This window comes from Rhea pennata, chromosome 12, assembly GCF_028389875.1.
Source record: "Rhea pennata isolate bPtePen1 chromosome 12, bPtePen1.pri, whole genome shotgun sequence".
In the NCBI taxonomy this organism is placed as follows: domain Eukaryota; kingdom Metazoa; phylum Chordata; class Aves; order Rheiformes; family Rheidae; genus Rhea; species Rhea pennata.
The window spans coordinates 23910070-23930622 of NC_084674.1; the positions used below are offsets into that span (position 1 = coordinate 23910070).

The following is a 20553-nucleotide window of genomic DNA, read 5'->3' on the forward strand; positions in this document are numbered from 1 at the left end:
GTGGCTCCCTGCTGTGACCATTGCCAAGTTAGGAATGCACGCGTGTTTTCTCCGTGCTGGGCGCCTATATGCCATTTGACTGTGGGAGTCCACATAAGTATGGTGAACATCATGCAGCCAGGCAGTGAGCACGTCCTTGAAAGAAGCAGACCCTTCAGCTTGAACCTGTAGGAGCAAGAGATGTTCAGCATCACTGTGCCCCCAGGTCCTACCCCTGCTGCCAGGATGTTTGTATGAGCTGTGCTGCCACTAGGGCTGTGGGAACTTTACCCTTTGCTTTGAATTCCCGTGTATTTTGAAAGGAGTTACCAAGATCTTGTGTTACTGAAACAGTAACTTAGGTTTGAAATTTTCCATTGGAATGGCTTGCTTTGGTGTCCTCTGGCTCCTTTGGTGGCAAGAAACTGTTTTTAGTGTTATTGTAACACTATAGCTTCCTCTGTATCCTTTTCCTAGCAAAACAGTCATCCCTGATAGCCCCAGTAGGTAAAGGAAAACTATGATAAATTTTTTCAACCACATCTGATACCATGCAACAAAACTTCTGCAGCCTTGATGTTGAGGCACGTTTGCCGATACCAACAGATGCTTGAAGAGCTGCAAATGGGCTGTGCTGGAGAAAGACTGAAAGAACAACTGTTGGCTGTATGTAGTTCAGCAAAGGCTGGGAGCGATTTTCATGCTTGTCTGTGGGCCTGCCCAAATGCGAGTTGCATCTGTTCACCTCAAAATTGATTTTAAAAAGTGACGCGGGCTCTCAGGCACTTTTATCGGCCTCGTTCAACCACTGTATCTTGAAGGTCTCTCCCCCACAGGGAATGCGTTGTTAGCCACTGAGCATAGCTAACCCTTTCTACGGGGATTTGGTTCCTAGCTAGTGAGAACTGCGTAGGCAGTTTGGGAGGGCTGGGGTGAGTTTTTGCTTTGCTGGAAAGTTTTAGGGCAAGTTGCTCTGGTCTCTCTGTTTGGCTGCCTTCTCAGCAGTATAAAAACGTGTACTTTTGGATATTGCTAACCGATGTACTTAAAGAATAAGGGCTATCATCTTTGAGATGAAGCAGTAGGTCAGAGTTTAGAATGACATGTGGTTGCCTATACTGAATTCTTTTAGATAGCTAAGAAATTGAGTATGATCTCATTAAAATAATGAAGGTTGTCCCCAGCTACCAAACTCACAGGAGCTCCCCATCCAGAGCCTGAAGAAAATGATTGCTTCATTTCTAGATAGTTCCCACTGATTATTTCTAGGCTTGGTTGGTATTGCAGTGGTACTTGCCTTGAACCCGACTCTCGGATCCTCTCCCTGCTCGTTAGCAGATTCCAGCTGACTATAGACAAAATATTTTTCTGTGCAAACTTGGTTGTGGGATGGTAGCAACGCCAGGCATCTGCAGCTTTGTGGAGGAGTGCCCTTGCAGGCTCGCCCTCCTGCCTGGAGGATGTGGGCTCCGCGCTTAATCACGTACCCGCTCCTGGGAACAGAGCTGCAAGTGTTTCCCTGACCCTCCTAATCACTTTAAGAACAGGTGAGGTTGTACGGTTAAGCAAAAAAACAAGTTTATTCTAAAGCATTCGGGAAGCCAGTCAAAAGAGGGACACAGAAAAGAAGTAAAATAGTGACTATCATGTAGCTTAGCTTCAGAATCTCTTCCATTTTGCTTGAAGTTAACAGACAGCATGGCTTTGTGGCCATTGTAAGTCAGACCTGGCTATTAGAAACCCCTTTCCTTCTTGTGTTGTCTTCCTGAATATATTAGAATCATAGAATCATAGACTTGGGAAGGTTAGAGGGGACCTCTGGAGATCATTTAGTTCAACCTCCCCGCTCAGCAGGGTCACCTACAGCATGTTAGACAGGGTTGCATCCAGGCAGGCCTTGAATATCTCCAGAGAAGGAGACTCCACAACCTCTCTGGGCAACCTGTGCCAGTGCTCTGTCAATCGCAGTGAAGAAATTCCCCCTCACGTTCAGGTGGAACTTCCTGTGGTTCAGTTTTTGCCCATTGTCTCTTGTCCTATCGCATGGGACAACTGAAAAGTGTTTGTCCACATCCCCTTGACACCCTCCCTTCAGGTACTTATACACATTGATAAGATCCCCCCTCAGTCTTCTCTTCCCCAGGCTAAAGAGGCCCAGCTCTCGCAGCCGTTCCTCACAGGACAGATGCTCCAGCCCTCTGATCGTCTTCGTAGTCCTATGCTGGACTCTCTCCAGTAGCTCCATGTCTCTCTTGGACTGGGGAGCTGAAAACTGGATGTAGTACTTGAGGCCTCAGCAGGGCTGAGGGGCCCCTCAGAGGGGCAGGATCACCTCCCTCGACTTGCTGGCAGCACTCTTCCTAATGCAGCCCAGGATACCAGTGGCCTTCCTGGCCACAAGGGCACATGGCTGGCTCATAGTCAGTTTGTCATCCACCAGTACTGCCAGGTCCTTCTCTGCAGAGCTGCTTTCCAGCAGGTCAGCCCCCAGCTTGTACTGGTGCCTGGGGTTATTTCTCCCTAGGTGCAGGACTCTGCACTTGCCCTTGTTGAACCTCAGGAGGTTCCTCTCCACCCAGGTCTCCAGCCTGTCCAGATGTCTCTGAATGGCAGCAGAGCCCTCAGGTGTATCAGCCACTCCTCCCAGCTTGGTATCATCAGCAGACTTGCTGAGGAGGCACTCTGTCCCCTCATCCAGGTCACTGATGAATAATTTGAACAGGATGGGACCCAGTCCTGAGCCCTGGGGGACACCACTAGCCACAGGCCTCCAACTGGACTCCACGCCACTGACAACAACCCTCTGAGCTCTGCCATTCAGCCAGTTCTCAAGCCACCTCACTGTCCACTTGTCTAACCTACACTTCCTGAGCTTCTCTAGGAGGATGTTCTGGGAGACAGTCTCAAAAGCTTTGCTGTAGTCAAGGTACACAATGCCCACTGGTCTCCCCTCATCTACGCAGCCAGTCATTCCATCATAGAAGGCTATCAGATTGGTTAAGCAGGATTTCCCCTTGGTGAATCCATGCTGCCTACTCCTGATAACCTTCTTTTCCTCTGTATCTCTGGAGATGACATCCAGAATGAGGTGTTCCATCACCTTTCCAGGGATGGAAGTGAGGCTGACTGGCCTAGAGTTGCCTGGGTCCTCCTCCTTGCCCTTCTTGAAGACTGGAGTGACATTGGCTTTCTTCCCGTCCTTAGGCATATATTCTCTGAATGGTGGCTGCAGTACGTGCACTTGTGCAGACACAGAGTGATAAGATGTGCAGGCTCATGTCGGTTCTTGATAAAAGCTAGATGACTTGGAGCAGGATGAGCTTAAGGTGATACGCTATGAAGGTCAGTACCCTTACCCTGATTTGTCATCGTCTTTGGCCTGTTTCCTTATCCCCTTTCTGCTGAAGATGTTGCAGAACCTGACCTGTGAAATCTTTGCAGCAGTCAGGACAGACTCGGTCAGCTGTGTCCTGCTGTTCATGAATCCTGGTCATGAAACCATGGTCAGGCCTAAAACTGGTTGGGTTTCCTGTCCCTGCTGCTTCCATTTGAAGGCTGCTCCGGGATCAGTCTGTTCCAATTAAAAATGCTGCTTCTTGCTGAAATTTAGAAATGGCAAGAAATATTTATATGTGCTGCCCTTTAGCTTAAATATCTCTTCTACCATCATAATATTTACTTCCTTTTATGTATTTATAAGTGACAAGCATATTCCCCCATCTTGATTTTATTTGGTTAGACAAGCCAATCTTTTTAGTCTTCTCGCATAAAATAAGCTTTCTTTTCCTTTCCTCAGCTTTGCAGCTGTTTTCTGTACCTCTTCCAGTGTGAGTTCATTTTTCTTGAGTTTGCGTGGCCAGAGCTATATAAAGTATTCTGGATGAGGTTTTATGAGAGCCTTGCATAAAGGCAGGAAAACTTCCTTTTCTCTGCTATAAATAACCTTGTCTGATATATCCTACAATTGTTTGCTTTTCCATTTCTACCTTACTTTGGCTCAGGCATCTTGATCAGCTGAAGTAACCAGGTCTGTAGGGTTTTTTTCCTGTTTCTAAGTGATAAGATTCCAAACGAGAATATTAGCTGAAGTGCACAATCCTTGATTTTTTTGCGTTACTAAAGTCGATCTCTGTTAGTCTGGTCTTTAACATTGTCCTGTTAGCCTTGCATGAAAATCTAAGCCTCCTATCGTTGTCTGAGTGATGACACAGATAATCCAAGTGAGGACAGCAGCACTAATACCAATAGCACCTTTGTCAGGATTTAGGACAGCAGATACTGCAGTTTGCCCCACTCTCCACTCTTATTGCCTGGGAGATGATAACCTGTCACAAATCAAGAAAGCTAACACCGTGCTTGACCATGAAAGAAGAGTTGTACAAAGGTGGGCATTTACAGGGTGACTTACCTGCATTCTGCATTCAGCAGCTTGCAGTGACCTGAGCTGGTGTGGAAGCAGTTGCAGAAAGCCATGGCTAGCTGGTATCTACCATCTCCAAGTCTGTGAGAAAGGCTTTTTGACTCTAAGTTAGAAGCGAGGCGCAGGGGCAGCGTTCTGTCTGGCAACCTGGTTGCAGAAAGTAGGAGATACCTGGGCATTGAGTGGCTCCCCAGAAAGGCTGAGCAGTGGCACTTAAGTCTAAATACTAAATGCTGGCACAAAGTGGGCACCTAAAGTGGTACGTTTTCTAACCTTTAGCCTTTTTAAGAGTGGTCAGCAGAAGCCAGTGGAGTTGGGGAGCTCTCTCTTGCATCCTAGTGTTGCAATGTATTTCACGGAGGAGGAGAGGCATTCTGTCAATGCTGGCATTGCTATGATGATAACTGCCATTTCCCTTGGATTTCAGGGATGAAACTTTCAATTCCCTCCAATGCGAGTATACCCACGAGGTATTTGAGTCCTTGTACAGTCCGGTAGCCTAGCTGCATATGCCCACGGTACATAAAGACGTTGCGTTTAATAGCTTTTGCTTAGAGACAGATGTATAAAGTATGTTGGAAGGAAAGAACCTTCCAGTTTGCACTGCTTCCAAAGGCATGTTCACTATGTGAACTGGTTATTTGCTGTGTCTTGAAGACAGGTAAAGATGCCTATCTACCTTCCTCTGGAGAGCATGCTTAGGGCCACCACTTAGGTATGTCACATCAGAAGGGCATCCTGGGTGCCAAGTCTTACCACCTTCCGATGCCTTCTTCCTCAGATTCACACTCGCTCTGTTGCCGCGACACACACCATAGTCTCCCCTAGGCACAAGAAAAGAAAAGCTGCCTGGGTCACAAACGGGTTAGGAGGATGATTTGCAGATCCAGCCTGAGCAGGGCAGTCCTGTTTGGGTATGAAGCTCAACTTGTGGCCAGTGGAAAGAAGTAATGATCTGTTCTGCAGGACGAGGTGATGTATTGCAACTTACTGCTGGCAGTAGGAATCACATACGGTCAGGACATGCTCATCTAGACACTCCTGAGAAAATTGTCCATGCTGCCTAGATCTTTAGGAAAGGCCTGGGACAATTCCTAAGTAGATCTGCTGTTCAGGTTCTCTAGCTGATGCTAAGAAAAGTTTTCAGGTGAGCACAGCTATATCTTCTTGCTCTTGGCTGTGTCTTGGCTCCTGATTTTATTTTTGGTTTTGAAGTGCACAGTCTCACCAGGGCTTTGTCAGGAAGACAGATAAAACACGTAGCTGGGGCCCCAAGAAACTGTCACTGTATGCAAATATAGCTGGTGGTGAGGTGATTAGAACAACTGAATTAACTGACTTAGTTGGTTTACGTGATGCATCTGTTCAGCAGGTTGCTGCGGTTATCGGAGCATTGGATATTAGTCTGTGCCAAAAGGAGTGGTGCGCTCTCAGCAAAATCAGGAGCCCGATTTTGACGCTTCCAAAGGTTGTTCTATGTGGCATCAAGCGAAGAGGCTTGTTTTATAAATGGGGCCTGTAGAGCCTGCAGAGATCGAATTGCAGAAGTCTTGACATTCGTTCTCTGCTCTCAGGACTGTGCTGAGTGTGTCAGTCCCTGCTCTGAGTCCAAAGCAGCGATCTGGGGAAAGGGCCGGACTTCAGAAACCAGCCTGAAGTACAGGGACACGTTGACTTCTACGGAAGAAAAGTGCAAAATACTGATTTTTTTTTCTTTTGTGAAGGTCCTTATTTTAGAGATTTTTAACTGAATGTGAACTTCACTAAAGTGACATTTCTGAAAGGATGAGGATGAGCAAAGAGGACTCCTTGAAAGGCTGGGTGGTCAAGTTTGATGTCTTGAAAGGCTGTGACAAAGCATGAGAGCTTCATCTCTTTCCTGAGGTGCCTGTTTACCTTGGACCTTCAGGGACTAAAAGATGTAGCAACTATTTACAGTTGTATATGTTGGGCTAAATGACAGTGTCTGGAACAGGTCCAGGCAAAGGACTACTTGGGCAGGGTTTTGCTTAACTGCAATGTTGCAATCTTAGGAGATAAGATGAGCTGATAAAACTTCTGTTGGGGGGCCAGAGGGGGCTGCTTATCTTTTTCCTGCAGCAAAGCGGAGTCAGGGAATTGGCATTTTCAATGCGCGCTTAGTAACAAGCTCTGAATTTGAAGGAGTGGAAAATGTGACTCAATCTAATTATAAATGAGCTTTTCAGACAGGCTGGGAAGTTCCTTGTTTTGTCCTGCTCGGATGGGTCGTTGCCCTGAGCGTACAGGGAGGTTGAAGAACGGGACGGTAAATGGCGCATAGGAGCGTCCTGCGAACAGGCTGACCTGCAATTGCTGGCCTGGGCTTTGCCTTTGCTTGCCGCTCTCTTGAATGCCACATTTCCTGTAATCTGCTGATTTGCAGGAATATATTGCCAGAGTTGGTTAGCTGTGAGGCAGCAGTACTCAACCCCCAGCACTTGGCATCCCTCTTGTGCGGTGTTTTTTTTTTTTTTTTGCTTCCCTTTGGCCTTTAGCTTATAAAAAGTCTCACTGAAAGAAGAGACCAGCTGAACTTTAATTTTCTTTGAAGCTGTTTGAGGCTTTTCCCGTCCTGCGCTCGCTCCTCTAACAAGAGAGAAAGCAGGGTGTGGGCAGCCGGCGCCGACCCGAGCCCCTCGCGCGGGCGGGCTGCGCGTTCCCCCTCCAACAATACGGCTAAACAAATCCTTCCAAGCTGGCAGCGGGAACGGATGAAAAGGAGGATTTCTTGGGACACTCAATGTTTTGTGGTGACCTCCCCGTGAAACAGCTGTTGTGTTCTCTTGCCCAGGCGGAGCGGGGCCCTGAATAGTGCCCTTATAGCAAACGCATCTGGAAAAGGAGCGGTCATGGTGGGAGTATGCAGGAACGGCATTCGCTGGGCGTAGCTGTTCCAGAGCTCAGCCTTTTTGGCGGCGGAGCCGTTCCACCGAGCACAAAGAAGTTGGTTAGACAAAGCGATGCTCTTCAGGCAGTTGGGCTGCGTTGACCCAGCGTGGTCACGCACTCGCATCTGCATAGGGAGGGAGCCGCTTTGTGCGCCTGAGGTTTTGCTTGCCTGTTTGATGCCTGGAAAATGCAGATTACCAGCAGGCGTGTAACTCCTTGCTTGGGTTCTTGTAAACATATAAAAGTAGAGTAGCTTCTTCGAGCTGGTTTGTCGACTACTTGAGGAACTAAAATTTGAACTCCTAGTCCAAGTGCCAGGACCTCTAATGCAACCTCAGCAACCTTGCTGTCCCTTAGCTCAGCTTTCTAAGCTGAAAGGTTTGATTTTTCTAAGGCAACAGCTTGAGTGTATAGAGATACCCAGGAAGAGCTGTGTAGGGCTTTTGCTGGGACAAGAAGAAACGTGGGGTTAGTTTAACCACCTTGATCTATCCTGTGCACAGAGGAAGCAACAATTGCCGGCTGTTCCTAAATAGCTTTCAGCCATAGCTCTGAACAGAGATTGTGAGGTCCTGCTGGCAAGGAAAGCTTGAGTCACGGAGGCTGACGTACTTCTGAGAACCAGTGAAGTCTTTTGGCTGCTTTTTAGACGTTCAGGGGCAGATACTTCTGCATGAGATGTCCTGGAGCAGCTGACTCGTGTCTGTGAGTTCCCATGTGTTTCATCTGAGGTGGACAGCAGCCGCTGGTGTTTAGCTGCAGCAGCACTCAGAAGAGCGCTGTCTGCTGAGGATGATACCCACCGGTGGGTATCGCAGGCCCCTCTGCAGGGAAGCGTATGTGCTGTGATTCCTGCTCAGTCGCTGTGCCAAGTAAATGCAACTTTCCTATCTTTATGCTGAGGTTTCTTTAGCACAGCGCTATGCCTGCTTGTGACTCTGTAACTCGACCTGTGTAACAGAACGCTTCAAGAGAGGTCTATCCAGTTTTCTGAGCCTTGTCTTTCTAGGCGAGACCTATATGATGTCCTAGTTAGCTGTTTTGCTGTATTTGAGGAAAGGAAGAGGAATATAAGGTTGGAAGCACCTTTGACCTCACCTTGTGGCTGTAGACAGTCTAGCCTCCTTGTCAGGGCTTAACTCGAGACCAAAGACTAACCATCATTCTGGTCTGAAGGCTGACTGTTGCCTGCTTGAGCCCATTGTGTTCTCTGACCTTGTGCAAAGCTCTGCGTAGCCTCTGCTGCTGCAGGACCTGCCCAGGACAGAGTTACCTGGAGAGCTTGTCCTCCAGGTACACCTGGTATCACTGTCTCCATCTACGTGTCGGCGCTGAGGAGAACATACCAGCTCAGACGGGGGCAGAAGTTGGCTGCAAGTTCTGGTCACTTCCTTATACTCCAATTTGGCTCTGCTAGGACCAAAAATCATGCCAAGGCTTCCAGCAAAGTTTGCGATGATGCAGATGTGAAATTGGTGTCTTTACCACTGTTCTGTCCAGTCTACGTGGAACAAGGCAGAGAAAACTGACTGCCTGTGTGTCTGGTTTGAGGCTAGGACTGCTTGTTGTTCTTGCTGACAACACTGCCCTGTGCTGCTATAGAACAGAGATCAATTTTCCTTCTATTCAGATTTAGAGAGGGCTCCAATAATGGTATTTTTTCATTATTGGCCATGTATATTAGGATAATACTGGAGGGGCAACCAAGAACAGGAGTCTATTGTACAGTAAATTATCATCAGTAAGTGTACTCCCCATGAAATTACTGGCACACTGGTCTGTCTCTCAGCAACAAATGGACGAAGGGGAATGGCTAGGTCAGTGGAAGATCTGGCAGAGCTGCAGGATCGCCTCCTGCTGAAAAGCAGTCGGGAATTTCTTTCAGGAATGATTTTGAAAAGGGTGTAGGAAGCTGCTTGAAGGAATGGTTGCATCCCTGGCTGCTGCTGACTGTGAAGGGTCTCGCAATATAGTCTGGGAAGATCCCAGTCAATGCTTCCCAAGTGCTCACCTCCAGGGCCAGGAGGATTTTACCGTGCTGTACCAAAGTGAGCCCAGTGGCAGATCCTAAGGTGCACATCTCCTGGCAAGGGACCTGTTGCTTCCTTTTTGCAGGAGTCATTGGAAGGAGGAGGACTAAATACTCAGAGGGTTATATTAGGCAAGAATGCGATTTTTTGTTTGTTTGTTTGTTTTTTGGGGTTTTTTTGTTTGGATTCCCTTGGAGGCAGCAGTTTTGCTCATTTCTTGTTTGCTTATCTTTGTTCTGTGGAACTACAGATCTGACTTTAGAAAACAAATCAAATTGAGCTATCTTCTTTTATGAGCTGACTGTCCGCAGTTGGCTGGCCTAAAATAACAGGCCAAGTATATCTAAAAGGACTTTGTGAACAGGGTCTTCAAAACCAGCCAGACCACTGTATGGATTTAAAATTGCAAACATGGCTAATTTCATAATGGTCTTCAATACACTGCCAGGCTTGTGTAATCTTTAGCTGATAAGTATTCATTTACAATTATCTCAAATAATAGGAACACAGACAGCCTTTCTTCTTGAGCAACAGAGGAGATATTTTGAAACCAGACCCCTTGAGGAAAATGGCAGGGCTTTAAACTTAAGGCTGATATTTATTGTGTACATAGAAAACTGGAAAAGCTTTAACATGAAAACTAGAGATCTCAAATCATTAACTATGTGTAGCCTTAACAAATACTGTTTGAGGCAATATTTGAAAGAAATAAGAGTCCAGGACTCTGCCCTCTGCTTCATATTGCCACAGACACCTCAGAGAAAGCAGAGTGGGCCAGGCTTAACATCAAAATATCTTACCAGGAACAACTGTGACCGGGATGGACCCAAGCAAAGGTCTCTGATGGCTAGCATTCACTTGTGAAGAAGTATTTTTTTTCTTTTTTTTTTTTTTTCAACCTGAGAGGCTGTAAGGCCGGAATAACTGCTTTGATTATCTAGTCTAATCTTGTGGGGCTCTTCCTTTGTAATGCTTGCTTGGATGAATTTTTGCTGACAGTGCAATAACTGTGCTCAAAGCAGAGCAGTGGCTATAGTGGATGTCCCCAAAATTTCCCAGGGGAGGCACAGACACCTTCATGGGGTTCATATGTGTAATACATGTAAATTTGATTATATTAATTGCCTTTTGCAGAACCCTTACAAACAGTCCATATATTTTCACAGATTGAAGACAGCTGAACTAGTTCAGCTCTTCTTGAAACAAGTTTAAGTGGTTTTCTGAATGTCTGGGAGTCATCGCTTCCCTGCTAGAACAAGCTGTCCCAGTAGGTGATTGTCTGCCCTGGTTTTGTTGTTTGGAAGAGCTTTATTTTTCATCTGAATCTGTCCACTTCTGAATCTGTCTGTTCATCATCTAGCACTGGTTTTTAACAAGGTAAGAACCATGCTGAGTCAGATCAGATTCTAGCCCGGTGTCCTGTCTTCAAGAATGACTGTTGGAAGATGCCTAGGGATGCTTTTCATTAAATATACTTCAAGAAAAGCAGGAGGCTAGTATCTACTAGCCTTTGGCCTTCACTTTCAAGATCCCTGTAGCTATAAGGAGGTACTCATTCACTGACCTAGTCTTCCTTGAAGCGGATGGCTGTTATGATCTACAAACCAAAAAGAAGACCAGACCTTTTCCTGCTCTTTCAGTGTTCTGGGCTGTGCGAGGTGCGGCCCTGCGTTCTGGTTTCTACTCAAAACCTGTGTATGGCTAAATCCCAGACTGATGCCCACGCACTGGAAGAAGGTCTATGTTAAAAGGGTTTTCAAAGCAGATACGTTCGCACCGGCCTGTCCTGCTGCCTGTTTTGCACATAAGTATGGCCACAGTTCCTAAGTTACCATTTGTTGGTTATCAACCATACATGTTAGGAGCACACCTGACTGCGGAAACACACATCTTGCACTGTGTGTCTAGAAAGGTAGGATTTGTCTTACGTCTCCTGCTTGACTCCTGTAGTGCACTTAGCGAGGAAGACAGCAGCAGCAAAGCCTGGATCACAGGAACACTCCTGAGTACGTGATCCTGTAATTAAAGGCTCTTGCAGAGGGCAAAAAAGAAGTTATTCCAAGCATAGCCTTTAATTACACTTTTTAGCATGCATTTAACCACTACTAAGATTTTTATCCTTCTTGATTGTGTAAACCTCAGTAAAGTGGTGGCTTTCTCTCGACTGCTTATGGTTGTGCTCCTGACTTGTGCTGAGCCCTGTGCAGCCTTGTCCTTCCTCCTCTCCTGCGGGCAGGTACCTGTTCTCCTGCAGGCAGGTTAGTGGCAAATTTTTGGCGTGAGGTGACAGTGGCACAGTCCAGCTCCTGTTAATTTAAATTCTAATATGTAATAGACACTGTGCCGACACCTCAATAATTTTTAGAGTGTGCTATGAATTTTTTTTGAGAAAGGGCACAAATGCAAGCTTCTGACTGGGCAAGAAGACACTCTGCATTTGTCCTCTTTCATGGAGAAATGCCCAACAAGGAACAGTTTGGTCCTTTGTTCTTGCAGTAAGCGGGTTGATTCAGCATGCCGCTCTCAGGTGAAGGCTTCTGTTCTCCTTTCGACTGGTTGAGGCAAAAGCAGCTTCTGTTCTTGCTGCGGGGAGGGGTGGAAGCAGCAAGTAACGTTGCCAAAAACTTTTCTGCCTGACAAAGGGGTAAGCAGCAAAGCTCAGCTAAAGGCTCTTGGTTTGGGTGAGATAATACAGCGTGTAGACCCCCATGGTACAGCTTTCTACATCAATTGTAACCAAAAATCTCCATTTTCTACTTTTCAGTATTGCTTCTTAGGAGGTATGGGCTAGAGATGTCCTAACAGCTTTAGACTCTGCTCTGTAAACTGCTACCAAACATGTGTCTCATGGTGTACTCTCCAGCTTGTCCAGGCTGGCAGAAAATGGGGCTGATTCTTTGCAGATGAGAAGAATAAGCGTGCTGCCTGGAGAGTGGAGAGGAAAATCTGTGCAGTGGTGGCTGAAACCCTCTGCTGCTCTTGCACAAAAAGCTTTCCAGTGCTGCTCTCACCAAAAGACTTTGGGGTCCCTCGTTGCCCTTGCTGATGCATCCTAACAGAGCTGTGTGTGTTTGACCCTTCAGTGACTAGTGTCAGCATGCCAGAGCCTGCAGCCGGGGAATGGGGGCACCACTGACATGGAAGAGCGCAGAGGAGTGAGTGCAGGGCCTGCCTGGCAGTTTTCCCTGCAGCTATGCACACACAGGGCAGTATTGTGAGGGAGACCGCGGCCCTGGAAGGGACCTCTCAGATCCAGGAGACCTCCCTTGCCTTGTGCCTGCTGCTTCCTGGAACACGTTTCACACATCCACGCAGCTCGGAAGACTTTCTCCTGCTGATTGCAGCAGAAAGATGCTCCAGAGTCGTACCAAAACCTAAGACCGGTCTCAGATTTCCAGCTCGTTGCCTCTTTCTCCTCAGTGTTACTGTGCGGACAGTGAACAATCCTGTTCGTTGTTGTTTCTCCCCACCCTTTTGAAGTAGAGGCTTTTTTCTTTGCAGATGAGAACTGCAAGAGCAGCCAGGGAAGTGACCTGAGTCACTTGGGCTTGGTGCAGGTCTGTGAGTCCTTGTGGAGTGCCTTTAATATAGCTGTTATGCTGCCTAGATCTTGCCTGTACTTGGAGGGGGTGGGGGAAGATACTGAGAAGTCCATCTTCCAACTCACAATCTACCAAGCCCTAAAGTATTACACTCGCTTTTATTTTGTACATCCTAGGGGCTTTTCAGAACAGGGACCTGCAGTTCGACAGCTCCAGTAAGTCCAGCCCATCTCTTTATCTGCTGTCAGACCACAAGGGCACTCGTGCGAGTCAAGTTATGTTATGAAGCTCCTTGTCCAGCTTTGCATTCAGATAAATTATGAAATATGTATGAGCTTTAAGGAATTGCAGAGCAACTAAAACACCCTTTCATGAGCAGAGTGTAATCACAGCTCTGCACTGGACTGCAGCAAGCCTCTTCCAGGTTGGAAGACCCAAATGCATCAGGCTGTGGAGGCCTCTTGCACTGTAGAAAGCACTTGCTCTCTCATGTGGCTATTTAAAAGCAAAACAGAAGCAACCAAAGCTTTGCATAATTTGTCAGCATTTCTCACTGAACTCTAGGATGGAACTTCCTAGATGGATGGGGATGTTAAAGTGCTGTACCTGCCATGTGGGTAGCCCTGGCTTGCTGTGAGTTGTAGCAAGTCCTCAGGGTTTGTCAGTCCCGGCTGCTAAACGTGGCTCCCTGGTGCCCAAAAAACTTTCTTCTGCATGTCGGGAAGTGCATCCTAGTGAACTGCGGAAAGCACAGCTGCGGCAGACTGTGCATGAGGTCCTGCAAACTGGTTTCCCTCCTGCCTCCAACTCTCGCCCTGTGGGATTAGTTGGGAGAAGCAGCAGTGAGTTAACAGGGAAGAGCTTTAGAAATGGCTCTGAGCTCACTTTGCAGTGAGGCTCAAGTTACTTTGGGGCATGTACAGGAGGGCCATCCCAGCGAAGCAGCAGATTCAGCTGCATGGGCAGTGTTGCCCGCTTCCACCTTGTAGTGTGAGCAGCTCCCATGTGGCGTGTGGTCAACGAGAAACTGTAGTGGAGTTGACAGCTGCTGAGACCTGGAGAGGCTTGGGATGTACATGCCTGCCCTCAGTTATGGCCCGGGGCAGATAAGTGCCACTGCTTACTTCAGCCCTACAGCAGCAGGCAGGAACACCCCAGGAATGGGCAAGTATGGCTTTCCCTTGCACGGTGGGGAGGCGAGCGGCTTGGCAGGTTTTCAGGCTGTCAGCTGTGCGGGTGACAAATGGCTCTGGGGAAAGCAGAGGCCTTGTAACGTGCGGCAGCCAGCAGAACGAGACATGCCGACTTGCTGGCTGACATTTCAGAGTAAAGCTGGGCCTTCTCTAGATGAGCAAAAGGGCCAGGAGACCTTTTGGAGGGCAGCTGAACTTATGCTTACTGAGAAGGTGACATGTGGTCAAAGCAAGAAGGTGGGCTCAGAAAGGTGATGGTGAAAACCCAGTGGAAAACAAATGAATAAATTGAGAAGAGGAGGCAGCTGATGAAGTTACCTCTGACTCGCTCCTCCTCTTCAGCATATTGAAATCCCAGCTTTGCTTATGTTCCTCCTTCAGTTAGACTGCAGAATCCCAAGAAAAGGCTTTTGTTCTCGAATCAGCTTCCACTCATCCGTGCCACTAATCACTTTTCTTTTTTTTAAAAAAAAAAAAAAATAAAAATAAGATCTTGCTGTTGACCTTAAGCATGTAGTTAAATAGCCCGTTTGAGTCCTGAGGGTATGATTCCTCAGCACTAGTCCGTGCCTCTGTCCCTGCCTGCCTGTGCTGGCTGTTGTGGCCCTGCTGCTGGGGTGTGAGGTGCCACGTGCCCTGGGCTGACTAAACGGAAATGTTTGCTGCCTGCCTTAGGCCCTCGGTTTGCCATTCCTCAAACGGTTGTGCAGCTCTTTAGAAATTTGTTTCTTCTTTTTGAGCGCTGATAAGCTACAAAGAGGCGAGGGACACTGAGCTATAGTTTTGTACTTCATCTTCAGAGCTTTAAACGCTCCAGATGTGGGCAGCTACAGTGGTGTCCCCACCATCACCTCCTCCTGCCACCTCACTGAGGCTTGCCTGGACCCTGTGGGAGCTGTTCCCACACCCTAGACTGGTGGAAGCTTTCCTTTCCAGCTTGGCAGGCTTGGCTCTTGGGAAAGGCAAGCGAGCCCTGGCCCGGATGTGAGAGATGAAGCACAACGCAACTGTGCCAGCTCAGAGCAGCTTTGGCTTTGTGGAATTGCAGCCTTGGCAGCTCGACCGTGGAGATTGCCCTAAGAGGAGGGAGGCTGAGGTTGAGCAGATTCACTGCAGCTTCCTTCAAAGAAATCTTCAATAAACCATTTTCTGTGAGGAATTCTTGCTAGTCTGTAGGGGACCCCAGAAAGGAGGAGACTTTTAAGGCATGTATGGTGCCTAGAAAAGAGAATCAAAATTACGTGGTGCTGCTTGAAGGACTTTGCTAACTGGTCACTACCCCCAGCTGTCTCCTTTGGCCCTCTTCTGGGTACCAACCTGGCCTGTTCTTGACCTTTCCTGAGCTAATTCAGTCCAATAGCCAGCAGAAAATTAACAGAAAGCATGCATTTTGACAAGCTGTTAGGGTGCATTCATTTGCAAAGTGTAGTAAGGCGAGGAAGGAAATAGGATGGGAGGGGGTAGGAGAGAAAGAAGAGGGAGGAGTGCAGCCCTTCTCAGCAGTGCTGAGTTGTTAGATCAGCTTGGCTGTATCATGTAACTTCACCCGCAGCTTCATAGCTGTCCCTAGGTCTTAAATTGCCCTCCTACCCTCAGAGAAAATTAATCGCTTGTAGTAGTAGTAGTTGTGCAACAAGTGCTGGAGAGCTGGCACCCTGCAGGCAAAAGGCCTTTGCAGAACTTCTCTGGCTGCGTTGGTTTACTCTTCTTACTGGGCTTCTTAAGCTTTTTGGGACAGGAGCCCATAACAAAAGCAGGCTTTGTCACCAGACAGAGATGCACTGCCCTGTTCTGGCTGGGATGTTCCTTCCTCAGTTGTTACGCTTCAGATTCTTTTTTTTTTTTTTTTTTTTTTGGGGGGGGATCCTTTAAGCTTAATGTTGTTGCCAGTAGACTCAGTCCTAATGCCCTACTGCTAAAATCACCTTCTTATATCTCTTGTATTTGGTAGATATCTGAAGCTGGGAAGGATTCTTTGCCTTCATGGTTACACTGGAACGCGGAGAGCAGCTCTCTGGAAGGCCTGCCCCTTGACACGGACAAGGGCGTCCACTACATCTCGGTGACCACGCTGCAGCTCTTCCCGAATGGGAGTCATGTGCCACAGACAGCAAATGTGTTCTCCATTGAGGTCCACCAAGAAGACCACAACGAGCCTCAGTCCGTGCGCATGGCTGTCCAAGATATGGGTGATGCAGCACCGTTTGTGTGTAGTGCGGAAGAGCCAGTCACTATCCTGACTGTCATTTTGGATGCTGACTTAACAAAAATGACACCAAAGCAGAGAATTGAACTTTTAAACAGAATGAGAAGCTTCTCAGAGGTGGAACTTCATAACATGAAGTTGGTTCCTGTTGTAAATAACAGACTCTTTGACATGTCTGCCTTCATGGCAGGACCAGGAAATGCAAAGAAGGTGGTAGAAAATGGGGCCTTACTCTCATGGAAACTGGGATGTTCTCTGAGCCAAAACAGTGTTCCCAACATCAGCAATGTCGAGGCACCAGCTAAAGAAGGGACCATGTCTGCCCACCTTGGCTACCCTGTTGTTGGCTGGCACATTGCTAACAAGAAACCTCACCTTCCAAAGAGGATGCGGCGGCAGATCAACGCGACCCCTACACCTTTGACTGCGATCGGACCACCCACCACCGCTGCCCAAGAACCACCAACAAGGATCGTCCCTACTCCGACATCACCTGCCATTGCACCTCCCACAGAAACGACAGCTCCTCCGGTCAGGGAGCCCATACCACTGCCCAGGAAGCCTACTGTCACCATCAGAACAAGGGGCCCGATAGTCCAGACGCCCACTCTGGGACCGATCCAGCCCACCAAAGTGGTAGAAGCCACCGGCACAGCCTCTGTGCCTATTCGCCCCACCATGCCCGGTTTCGTAGAGCCCACTGCTGTGATTACACCTCCTACAACCACCACCAAGAAACCAAGAGTCTCCACTCTGAAACCAGCCACCCCATCCACAACGGATTCTTCTACGGCGACAACACGAAGACCTACTCGAAGACCTAAAACCCCACGGCCTACAAAGCCTCCTAGCACAACGAGATCCCCGATCACTAAGTTGACAACCGCCTCCCCGCCGACCCGTGTACGCACCACAGCTAGTGGGATTCCTCGGCCATGGGAGCCAAATGAGCCACCCAAGCTGACGAACCATATTGACAGGGTTGATGCGTGGGAGGGCACTTACTTTGAGGTTAAAATACCATCTGATACCTTCTATGACAAGGAGGATACCACCACTGACAAACTGCAGCTGACGCTAAAGCTGAAAGAACAGCAAATGATAGAGGAGAATTCGTGGGTCCAGTTCAACAGCACCAGTCAGCTCATGTACGGCATGCCAGACCATAACCACATAGGGAAACACGAGTATTTCATGTACGCAACTGACAAAGGTGGACTTTTTGCTGTGGATGCTTTTGAAATCCATGTGCACAAACGGCCGCATGGGGACAAGTCTCCGGTGAAGTTCAAAGCTAGGCTGGAAGGAGACCACAACACGGTGGTGAATGACATCAATAAGAAGATTATGCTGGTGAAGAAGCTGGCTCTGGCATTTGGTGACAGAAACAGCAGCACCATCACCGTGCAGGACATCGCTAGAGGCTCCATCATAGTGGAATGGACAAACAACACCCTGCCCCTTGACCCCTGTCCCCGGGAGCAAATCCGGACTTTGAGCAAAAGAATTGCAGATGACACTGGTAGCCCGAGCCCAGTTTTCACAAACGTCTTACAGCCCGAGTTCAAGCCTTTGAATGTGTCGGTTGTTGGCTCTGGCAGCTGCAGGCACATCCAGTTTATCCCCGTGACGAAGGACGGGAGGGTGATCTCAGAGGTGGCGCCGACAGTGGCAGCTGGCAAAGACCCTGAGAAGAGCAGTGAGGACGATGTGTACCTGCACACCGTCATCCCCGCCGTGGTGGTGGCGGCCATCCTCCTTGTGGCTGGCATCATTGCCATGATCTGCTACCGCAAGAAGAGGAAAGGGAAGCTCACCATCGAAGACCAGGCCACCTTCATAAAGAAAGGTGTGCCCATCATCTTTGCTGATGAGCTGGATGACTCCAAGCCTCCACCATCTTCCAGCATGCCCCTCATCCTCCAGGAGGAGAAAGCCCCGCTGCCCCCTCCCGAATACCCCAACCAGAGCATGCCGGAGACCACGCCGCTCAACCAGGACACCATCGGGGAGTACACGCCACTGCGCGACGAGGACCCCAATGCGCCGCCCTACCAGCCACCCCCACCCTTCACTGCACCCATGGAGGGGAAAGGCTCCCGCCCGAAGAACATGACCCCTTACAGGTCCCCACCGCCCTATGTCCCCCCTTAACAAATGGGAGACTCTCGGTGGAGAAGGGGCCTCTAGTTCCACACCAGTGCTGTCCGTGGGCCTGCAGCCCCCTCGCCAATCAGGAACCGACACTTGAAATCCCAGGCCGCTCCCGAGCAGGCCCCCGTCCGGTTGCGTCCACTTACACCGGAGTGCTTGTGGAACCTGGGGGACACTTGTTTTATTTTTGCCTAACAAGCTTTTATTTTATTTTATTCATAGAAAAAAAAAATCTTGGCTCAAAACCGTATTTCTGGCGGCAGGCTTCTCGATGCGGCCGGGGACCGGTGCGGAGGGTGACGGAGGGAGGGACGGACGAGCAGGCAGCACTGGGGTAGCACTCTGGGTCTCCGCTGTTTGCCTTTAACACTAACTGTACTGTTTTTTTGGGTTTTTTTTGTTTTTTTTCTATTCACGTGTGTCTAGCTACAGGACGTAACATGAGAGGTAGCCTAAAAATAATTAAATTCAAGGGACTTTCTCAAGTCAACGTTTTAAGTTTTTACATTTAATCTGCTGTTTACCTAAACTTGTATGTATAGTTTTGGGGACAATGGAGGGAAGTGCTACGCTAAAAATAAAGCTCCAGGGGTGTTTCAGGCCTAGTTATAGGGTGGACCTAGAGGACAGACTGTTGGTGGGGGGGGGGAGGTTGGTTTCTTTTCTTTTTTTTTTTTTTTCTCTTAAATTTTTTTTTGTTGTTGTTTTAATCCTATTTGTCTCATGCATCATAAAACAGCCATCAGTTTATAGTCAGACCGGGTTGGTGGGGTACCTTCTGCTAGACGTAGGGGCAGCTTGCCTGCGTCTCGAGACGCTCTCGCTGTCCCGCGGGCAGCGTGGCGCTTGGGGAGAGCAGCTCGGAGGAGGCTGCGCGAGCGGCGCCGGGCACTGCCAGTGGCCAGACACAGGCTCCGCGCTGCACCGGCTTCTCCCTTTCAATCAACAGTGAAGGTTGCAATGGGTTTGGGTGGGTTTTTCCTTTTTTATTTTCTTTTTTTCTTTTTCTTTTTTTAAAAAAAGCTCCCCACGAGGTGTTTTGGCGATGATGGGATATATATATATATATATATATATTTTTTTTTTTTCCGTAGCGCAGTGCCATCTCTTCGCTTTGACTCCTCTTTGAGTGTCATACGGGAACAGCCCCTTGCCTGCCCCTGGCTCTCCCAACCACCCTGGGCTGCGGACTTCCTCCAGGTCTGCTCTGCGCACAGATGTGGGCGAAGCCGTCTGGCTGTTGGAAAAAGAGAAAGGAAAAAAAAAGAAAAAAAAAAAAGCGCCAGAAATAGTTAATAGTCAAAAAAAAAAAAAAAATCAGTGAACTCTCAAATCTAATTTTTTACTAAATTTTTGATACAGCCTCAAACTGTTTTATTAAAAAAAAAAGAATTAAAAAATGGTAACGCTGACAGCAGTTTGTATGAGCTTAGCTTCTTAGCATCAACTCAGAGGGACTGACTGCTTTGCTCACATTGAGTTTGTCTCTCATTGTTGTCGATAAATATTAGAGCCGTGGTTCGGTCTCTCGCCTTCTTAAAAGCACCTATCTTCCGCGAGGTGCCGGCAGCCCCGATGGCTGCCTCTTGCTTTATTTCATTTCTTTTTCCTTTTTTTTTTTTCTTTTTTTAATAATTTCTCCTTCGGACTAAATCGTTTTAAGCATGCATTTCTCTCTGACCGTTTGAGAACTATTTTGGGTACCTTTTTCTTGAGAGGGAGGGAAAAACCCTTTGCAATAAGGCGGCGGCGCCGGCGCTGGGGCTGCGCACGCCCCGGCGCTCGCTTTCCGCACCAAGCAGACGCTTCAAGCCATATTGACCGTTCCGTAAAGCGCGTTTGCGCGCCGGTGCTGCCGGGCGCGCGCCGGGTGACGGACGGACGGACGGACCTTCGCCTCCTCCTCGCTGGGGTGGTTTCTCGCCGCCGGCGCGAGCTGGCGGGTGGGGAGCGGGGGCGGCCGCGGGCCTCGGCGGCCCCCGTTGCGGTGCGGCCGCGCCGGAGCGGGGGGCGAGGAGCTGCCGGCCCTCGCGGCGGCCGGGCCGCCCGGCGCTGGCGGGGCGCAGGCGCGCAGCACGCCAGGCCGGGGCCCGCGCGTCCCCATGGAAACCGGAGGCGA

General features: G+C 48.6%; 1 protein-coding gene across 8 annotated transcripts in view; it reads left to right on the top strand.

The window, feature by feature from the left end:
- Positions 1–20438, top strand: part of DAG1 (dystroglycan 1) — a 63402-nt gene extending 42964 nt beyond the window's left edge. For 5 of the 8 annotated variants that reach the window (XM_062585593.1, XM_062585594.1, XM_062585596.1 and 2 more), the window contains exons 3-4: positions 16026–18406; positions 19529–20438. In XM_062585593.1, coding sequence (XP_062441577.1) covers positions 16026–18406; positions 19529–19730 — 2583 coding nt within the window. In that variant the 3' untranslated portion in view covers positions 19731–20438. Of the gene's footprint in view, positions 1–16025; positions 18925–19528 lie in introns of those variants that run through there. The other 3 variants (XR_009959674.1, XM_062585600.1, XM_062585599.1) reach the window with 3 other exon arrangements.
- Positions 20439–20553: the final 115 nt, after the last annotated feature.